This window comes from Haliotis rufescens, unplaced genomic scaffold (assembly GCF_023055435.1).
Source record: "Haliotis rufescens isolate VD_foot unplaced genomic scaffold, xgHalRufe1.0.p SCAF_11, whole genome shotgun sequence".
In the NCBI taxonomy this organism is placed as follows: domain Eukaryota; kingdom Metazoa; phylum Mollusca; class Gastropoda; order Lepetellida; family Haliotidae; genus Haliotis; species Haliotis rufescens.
This window is the reverse complement of record NW_025963791.1, coordinates 30,511,968-30,521,338: the sequence shown is the minus strand read 5'-3', so window position 1 is coordinate 30,521,338 and position 9,371 is coordinate 30,511,968. Positions and strand designations below refer to the sequence as shown.

Below are 9,371 nucleotides of genomic sequence, written 5' to 3'. Positions count from 1 at the left end.
AGCATCACAAGGTCCATGCGGAGGCATTGTGTGGCAGTTGTCAACGCACATGGCCATACACGCTACTGAACTTTAGTGCCATCGGATTCTCGTGCTTGGGACTTGTTACAACTCACTCACTCACTGTCTCAGTATGTAATTGTGCATGTACCAGTGCACGTATTGCATTGCAGGTATCAAAGTGTACGAAGTGTGATGACAACTGCAGTGTGTTTAATAAGTGAGTGAGTGAGTTGGGTTTAACGCCGTTTTTAACAATATTCCAGTTACATCACGGCGTGTCAGCTTAATGTGAGAGGAAAGCCCGAAGTGATGCAGGTCTCAGACGTTTACCACTTCGGTGTAACCCACGAGCACGGGTATGGTGCTGACAAACCTAGAAACATAATCGGGGCGAACCGGGATTCGAACCCATAATCATAGGTTTCTGGCGTGCCCAAGGGACGCAACTATGCACAGCGAATTGCGGCGCCTGAGACGACTGGGCCACCCATGCCACCGTGTTTAATAACCGACCATTCGGTTATCTTGGCATAACTCGGAGGAATGTAAAAACGTTGTATCCGAGAAATGTACTAGGAAAAGAAATTTAGTCAGGTTTACTTAATAGTATTTTTTAATATTCTATTCATGTTCTGAAAAGTGTATTGTGCACAAATATATACTTCCTACACTGTCTTGTCCATTACTATCTATCACGTGAACATATTACACGGAAGTGGAGTCCGATTAAACAAAGTCTATTTTAGGTATAAGAATTAACTTGAACGTAGTTCTACGAATCAGTAAAACGAAAATGCAAACGAATACCAGGAAATATGATTAACTTTTCCCTAACCGGTTGTTTCAATGAGGAAATAGACTGTTCCGATTCTGGTCACCATAGAATGCCCCTTACAGTTTCATAAACATTTTATTTGTATGGAAAAGAAATGCCTTCGTTAAATCTTGTAATGTAACACCGTGGCAGTCAGGGTTGCGGCCTAGCTAGGACGCCAAAAACATCGATATCAAACCGTATTTCCTCTATTAGACGCGAGGCCGTCTATTAATTTTCCCGAGAGCCCTTGACTCGGCGTGTATTAGAGACCTGGCGTGCATTAAGAACCTGGCGTGTAATAGAGGAAATATAGATAGTTTTACAGTTCATATGGGGGTGATCGATCGGCAGACATTTTTTTATGAATCGATTTGTCAGCTATCGATGTATTAATACGCACGTTTTTTGTGCGTGAAGTTGATTAGTATATTTGAAAGGGGTTTCTGTAGCAAAAGGAAACCTCTTTTTCAACCAATCAGAATCAATGTCATGTAGAATGAATAACAATCTTAGTTTTGTTTGTTATTTGTTTGTATTCCAGCTCCCACACATGGGTATCTGTGATTACACCCATTGATAAAATAATTAATTAATTAATAAAAATGACATACTGATAGTATCAAAGTGGCATAATTCTCAGTTGCAGCCTGATGCGACGACATGACCTCCATGAACTCTTGTTCGGCAACCACAGGCCCCTTAAACCGTGCGACCTCCAATACCTCCAATATGACGAGCGCGTGGCCCCACAAGGATGACCTCGTCAACCAACACCTCCCCGACCTCCAGTCTGTCGAACACGTAGACCAAAAATGACCTCGTATACCAACACCTCCTCGACCTCCAATATGTCGACCACAAAGATGACCTCGCGAACTGACACCTCTCAGAACTCAGTATGTCGACCACGTGCCCCCCCCCCCCCCCCCAAAAAAAAGGACCTCGTAAACCAACACCTCCCCGACCTCCAATATGTCGACCACGTGGCTCCATAAAGATGACCTCGTTTACCTACACCTCTCAGACCTCCAGTATGTGTGTCGACCACGTGGACCCTCATTGATGACTTCATGGTCTGACACCACCCAGATCTCCACATCCAACCCAAATACCTCCAGAATGTCGACCGTGTGGCCCCTCAAAGATGACCTCATTCATCGACATCTCTCCGACCTCCAGTATGTGGACAGCCTAGCCCCTCAAAGATGACCTCGTTCATCGACATCTCTCCGACCTCCAGTATGTCGACCGCGTGGCCCCTCAAAGATGACCTCGTTCATCGACATCTCTCCGACCTCCAGTATGTGGAGAGCATAGCCCCTCAAACATGACCTCGTGAACCGTCACCTCCGATACACCCAGTATATCGACCACGTGCATGTACATATATTTGTCGGACAATGAGTGAGTTTCATTGCAATGGGTTATTGTCCCATGCCAATCTCCCCGTCTGTCGATGCATATATGTAAGTTGAAGGGACCTACATAAATACGTGTTATCCGAGGTGCGACACAACCGAAGATGGGGAATATAGAATGAATACGGTGTTTGATTGTATATATATCTTTCCAACCTCTCTATCTTATCAATCCGCATTTATATGTATAGATATTCGTTCTATTATCAAACGAGAATAATTAATTTTGTCCGCCTACGGTCCACGGATAAAGTTCAACGCCAAATGTACAAATGAACAATCATGTTCCTGGAACTCAATAAATTGTTGCGATTACATAGTTATACCACGTGACATTTTATATCCTCATTGATATAGTTCCAATCATTCAATTCATGCAACGCATCCTACATTTCAATACTTTGATTGAGCAGTACGGTCGGTGTACAGTAACTAGCGCATTGGCTTCAAAAGATTCACGCTACGTGTGTTACTCCTGATTAAGCAGCGCCATGCTACTGAAACCTTTACATATATCTGTGCCGATTAATTTTTAAAGGCAATAGAAAGTTAATGGACATGTTTGATCCTGTTTTATGGTATTATTATGCACACGTTTATAGGTTGATAAGGAAACAAACGTCATACTTCAAGTACAGCGTTCGAGGAACCTGTTTGGAATTCACCTGTGTTCTCATGACCCAAGGAACTGTAAACGTGAGTGTGCCTTATTTTAACTATCACCAGAGATGTTGTTACCAGTAACTCTATATATGCACTCAAAGGAAAATACATTTTTGCCAGGCCTATGATTGTCAGTGAGTGAGTGAGTGAGTTGAGTTTAACGCCGCTTTTAACAGTATTACAGTTATATCGCGACGTGTCAGCTTAATGGGGGAGGAGTGATGTAGGTCTCAGGCGTTTACCACTTCGGTGTAACCTACGAGCTGACATGGTGCTGATAAACCTCGAAACATATTCGGGGCGAACCGGGATTCGAACCCACAATCATAGGTTTCTGTCGTGCCCAAGGGATGCAACTCTCTACAGCTAATCGCGGGGCCTTAGACGACTATGATTGTCAATGACAGTTGTGGTCATCTGCTGCCTGTACCATATTACCCTATACCTTTGAATCGTTCGTTGATCCGAGGGGAAATCGTGTGACCTGCTCGTCTGAGGCGCCACATTTCGCTGAGCGGGCCAGAAACCTATGGTCGCTGGTTGGAAGCCAAGATTTCGGTTTTAGGTTTTAGGCTTTAGGTTTCATAACACTAAAGTGTTTCTCCAAACTGGTAAACGTCTGAGACCTGCATGAATCTGACATGCTTTGATAAATACTGCAGACAGCTGTGTTTAACCAAACTCACGCACTCGTTAATCCAAACTTTTGTAACCAGCCACGGTCCGGATTAAAGGGGTCTCACTGTAGAGTGTTGGTTGTCGGCTTGTGAAGCAGGGTTGGGTGCCTGTGTAAGGCAGGCAGCGCATCTTTGCACAAGAGTCACAAGTCGCCACATCGTGGTGTTTTATGCAAGCAGATCATCCATGACCACTAACTTAAGGTCGAAGGAACAACAGATCTATGATACAATAAAACAGGACTACATTTATCCTGTGGTGTGTGCGTAGCTGATTTCTTAAAACATCTGTGGGCGTCATTTCTGGTGGCCCAGTCGTTTTATGCGCCGCGATTCGTTGTGCAGAGTTGCGTCCCCTGGGCACGCCAGAAACCTATGATTGTGGGTTCGATTGTGGGCTTTCCTCCCACATTAAGCTGACACGCCGTGATATAACTGGAATAATGTTAAACGCGGCGTTAAACCCAACTCACTCACTCACTCACTATGGCATCATGTCAAAGAGCATCGCGCTTTGTTTTTTCTACAACCCGCATACACAAAACCATTTGCCAAAAAAACGACATAAATATTTTCTTATTTACAAGACTCTTACGACCGCCTCCGTGGTCTAATGGTAGACCGTCCGCCCCGAGAGCGGTTGGTCTGGGGTTCGGTCCCCGGCCGCGTCGTACCAAAAGACGTTAAAAGTTGGTACTTGTTTGTTACCTTGTCTGGGGCTAAACAAGAACTGGTCGGCACGGAGTATACTGTATGTGATTCGGGTATTCGTGTTAAACTGCGGCATTGTATCTCAGTGGGATGACGCTATATATTCGGCATCAGTCCGGACTCGTTCAAGCACCCCTCCCCCCCCCCCCCCCCCCCCCCCCCCCCCCACACACACACACACTTGCACGTCGCTATATAAGTGCAATAATCTTGGACGCGACGTTAAACCCCATTTAACCTCACCTCACATGACTCTCACGCTATATTAAAGTCTCAATGGTACTTTCTCTGTTTCAGTTTCAGTTTATGACAGCCATTCGGAAGTGTAACATTCAGTGCGTGTAGTCGAACTGACGCAAGTACTAACTTCAGAAACACCACGCAAGTTACGTTGTCTTAACACGCTGACTCATTAAAACGCAGGTTCCTATACCTTACAGATGTCCAACAGTACAGATCTAGGAAATATAATTCCAAAAAGTCAAGCCTCAGGACCACGCCCCAGTAAAAAGAAAAACAATGGAGGAGGGGTAGGAACAGTGTCCCTCGAAATGTCCTACCCCTTTATGGTCAACCTCCGAATCAGCAAGGAGATAAATGAAACTTGCTCCATGATCGACCTGCTCAATACACAGCTCACAGAACAAGGCTAAAGCAGAGTGAAAGAATTGAGCAAACTCTTCTTTGTCAATGTTTCGACGTTTGCAAAAGATATGAAACTAAAGATAGCAACAAGCACACTCTTAAAACTCAAACGTTCTCTTTGGCCTTGTTCACAAATGAATTGGTGAACAAAAATGTTGATCCGAATGAGCCTTTGTCTTATTTTGACTGGGATAAGGTTGCATCCTTAGAAATAGTTAGGTGTCAACCTGATGCAAGTATTCCTAAGAAACAGGAGAATTATGACGATTTGAACAAGCGCCAACAGCATCGACGACGGACACTTATCAAGCAACAATCCAAGAAGAGTCTGTCTTTTCTCACCCAGTATCAACTGGTCCCCAAAGCCATTATCAGTACTTCGTCCTGTGGACAAGAGGTTCAAATCAACTTTGAAAATAAAGGTGATAAATCGTCGGGGTCTACGTGTGATAGCCTCCGCTCTCTCGTCGGTGTCATGGACAGGTTTTGTGTAAGCGAGGCTGCCTATCATGAAATTACACAGTTATATCCAAATCTACCACGCACTCATTCCGTGATAAATACCCGTCGAGAAATGACTGCCACTCTCGCCATCAGTCGAGTGCCAGGAGAAGTTAATGGAGCGATGGTTAGCTTCAGACAGGAACTAGATAAAAGGTTGAAGGAAAAAATACTTGAAAACCCAAATCTGAAGGAAGTCATGGTTCAATTAAGCAGTGATGGAACCCATGTAAGTCGCATATCGAACTACGTAATATTTGCCTTTCGGTTGGTAGACGCAACGTACACGGATAATCACAGTGCTGATAACGTCATAACTCTGGCTATCTTAAACTGCAGAGAAGATTATTTCAAACTCAAAACTTCATTACAGCCTCTATGCGAAGAAATTAACTCAGTCATTGAAGCAGGGCGAGTTCATATTGATGACAAGGAGATAGCAGTTAATATTGTGTTCTGTGCTGACATGAAGATGATCCTCACAGTAGTGTGGCTTGGGGGAGTCTCTTGCAATCATTCCTGTCCTTGGTGCTTAGTGCATAGGGATGACAGGCACAACATGACACACCCATTGGACTACTTCAACAGCGACAACATGATGAGGAACTGGCAACGAGTAACAGAACATGCTGTAAAACGCGAGTATGGGGTCCATCATACTCCTCTCCTGAAAATAGAGATGGAGGACTTTATTCTGGATGAGCTGCATCTCCTGCTCCGGATTACGGACGTCTTGGAGAAGAACCTGATAAATGATGCAATGACTCGAGATAAAGAGCGTGCAGCAGTGAAAGAGAACCCTAAACATATGGGTGAACTTGTAAAGGCTATCAAATCCTGTGGGGTGCCATTTTCTTATTGGGAGGAAAAGGAAACAAAGAAACTGAAATGGACAAGCTTGAATGGGCTGGAAAAAAGAAAACTTCTGTCTAAACTTCCACAAGCATTAAAAGGGAAGCTTCAATCAAACACTGAAGAGAAAGTCCTAAGCTTGTGGAAGCTGTTAGACGATATCTACAGCACCATTACCGCCTCTGAGCCCATGAGAGCAGATGAAGTCTTCAAGTTATCACAAACTTGGGTAGAAACGTTCTTGTCACTTGGCCCTCACTTATCAGGATACACTGAAAAGAACGTAACCCCTTATGTTCATTGCATGGTGTACCACGTACCGTTTATGCTAAGAAAATTTGGTACATTGAGAAAATTCAGCTGCCAAGCATTTGAGAAGCACAATGATGTTGTCAAGAAAATACATCAGCGGAAATCTAACAAGTTGGACCCCACCGTGGAGGCCCTACAGATCTGCAAACGCATGGAAGAAAGTTCCAAGTCCAAAAGAGACAAGCGACAATACACCAAGCACAGACCTAAATACTGGAATGAGGAGATACGTGAAGTTCGAAGCGCAAAGCGAGCAAAACTGGATGAAATAAACAGTCAAGCAGTTCAACCTGCTGATCCCGTGAGCATGACTGTTAAGGGACTATATTAAAAAAAATGGGCGTCGAAACTAAGGCAAAAAGTCGCGAAGGACTGCTGAAAGATGCACAGAGGAATCGTGATCGTGACAACTTTGTTCCTTTCACTTCAAATGAACTGTTTGAATGAATAGGAGTCTGTAAAGAAACTGTGTTACTTTGTACTTAACATGCAAAAAGGACATGTCAAATCTCGTTTTGAGTTTCAACGACTCAACTTAATCATTTCTTTGGAAGTATTGGTGATTCAGGTGAACCTTTGTTGCGCCTTGTCATACGTGGTTCAGTTACAAACCTGTTTAGTACAACGTCATTTGTAAGCCGGATGAATATCTCATTTTACAACTCGTCTACTTCAAGTAATCTGAAATTGATTTCCCTGGAAATAGTTATCACGTTATACACGTCGTGGGGCTGGCCTTGGTGAATGTTATGATAACGATCTATCGTGACACTGTGTATGTGTCTTAATGCTCGGTTATGCTATGACAGTGATGTGATGTCATATGTATGCACACACACAAAGGTTATCAGGTACGACATTATAACTTGAACAAAATATTTTGCACACGAAGAATTTAATCTATTTTAAGCCTCTTTACATTTTTCTTCTCAAACACGGCATTATTAGGAAATGCGTTTATTTCCAAAACCTTGTCAACAGATGTCAATGCCAGCCACGGGTTTGGTCTGAATTACCGTATTCGACATAATAAGCGCCTAGGGCGCTCTCAAAATTAGAAATAGGGGGCTCTTATTAGAAAATTATTTTGGTGGAAAAAAACAGAGTTGAAAGATAAATTTCGTTGTTTTTACAGACTGAAGTATTTATGTACGACAGATATAATATATATAATCCAGAATTTATTAGCCCGTAACTAAGGGTGCACATTACACACGTGTGCGTATTGTACGCGAATGAATAAGTCTTGTGTACATTGATCAATCGGAAGGGATGCTAATTGGGATTGTTGAACGGCCAATATATCAGCAAATGTCGCTGTGGGCGCGTATGAGAGCGGGGCGCTTATTACGTCGAATACGGTAAGTGCAATAATCTTGGACGTGACGTTAAACACAATTTCACCTCACCTCACTTGATAAACTACGACAGTAATCGTTAAACCAAGCGACACCACTGTGGCGTGTTGGGACTTCCTGGTCGATATGGTAAAGTGTCAAGTACAAGATTTTCGAAATGATAAAATGATTAAGAGGAAGATAAACACACTATTGACCGTCAATTGTCAACATCACAGATCCCACATAGCACTGGGGATAACATGGACCATTTCCTGGATTACATTCAGGACATGTGTGCTGACATGATCATTAATGTCACAAAATGAAAGCCAATGCGTCAATGATGTGTATGGCCTCGCACATAGTTCGTTAGACATTTATGTCGTCATCGGGAATTGCCCTACATTCTTCTCTAAGTCCTTGCCCATCTAATTTCTGTTCATTGGAGGATTGGGACGGCGTTATTGGTTCTGCTCAAATGATCTCAAAGATGTTCTCTGGGTGACTAGTCTGGTGAAAGGGCTTGCCATTGCAAAACATTGACGTTGTTCGTGGCCAGAAGCTGTTGCACAACATTGTCCTATTGCAACAAGACTTGCAAGAAGTGTAACACAACGGGACATGACACGAGGTCAATGTATTAAAATATCCATCAATAACGACCGGTTGTATTCTCTGTCGACCACATACACATGTACCACTCCAAACCATCACCATACCAAACGGTACAGTTAAGCGGCAACAGGGGTTCGTTCCTTCTCCCTTTCGTCGGTAGATCCGTGTTCTCCCGTCGGCTCTACACGACGGGTCAAAACACGAGGTCAATAACGACCGGTTGTGTTTTCTGTCGACCACATATACTCGTACATGTACCACTCCACACCATCACCATGCCAAAGAGGCAACAGGAGTTCGTTCCTTCTCCCTGTCGTCAGTAGATCCGTGTTCTCCCGTCGGCTCTCAAAAGCTGGAACCTGAAACTAACACACGTTGCCAGTTACGACATTACCAACTTTGAAGTTACAGTAATAGGTGCACTGTACGAAAAACTTTCGTGGCATAATATATATCACCCCATTCGTGGCTATAACAGGTAACTCTAGGATAGGGTAGTGGGGCTATGTTACACGGCTGAGCGCATGACCCAATAGCGTTGTTTGTTGAACAGACGGAACTGTTGAGAGGCCACAGATATGGTGATGGAAATTGGCTGGCTGTGGCGTTAATCAACATTCACTAACTGAGTAAATCTAAAATGTAAACGCCAGAGAATAACCAGTATCGTTTATCTGCCGAAACAGATTCCATGGGGCGTAAAGGGCAAGATAGCTGTGAAAAATATATGAATGGATCACTGAACACAAGTGATGACACCAGGTGTTCGCGAAAAGGGTAATCATGTCTGGTAGCACCCGCCACAATTTGTATAAAA

The 9,371-nt window shown here is 43.5% G+C and overlaps 1 protein-coding gene across 2 annotated transcripts; it reads left to right on the top strand.

The window, feature by feature from the left end:
* The first annotated feature begins 2,665 nt into the window (after positions 1–2,665).
* Positions 2,666–8,798, top strand: LOC125371686. 2 transcript variants are annotated; one of them, XM_048392540.1, is made up of 2 exons: positions 2,666–2,934; positions 4,593–8,798. In XM_048392540.1, exon 2 carries the CDS (start codon positions 5,410–5,412, stop codon positions 6,928–6,930), a length of 1,521 nt encoding a protein of 506 aa, XP_048248497.1. In that variant the 5' UTR covers positions 2,666–2,934; positions 4,593–5,409; the 3' UTR covers positions 6,931–8,798. The 2 variants fall into 2 exon arrangements, with proteins under 2 accessions (XP_048248497.1, XP_048248496.1); XM_048392539.1 differs by having other exon boundaries at positions 4,587–8,798.
* Positions 8,799–9,371: the final 573 nt, after the last annotated feature.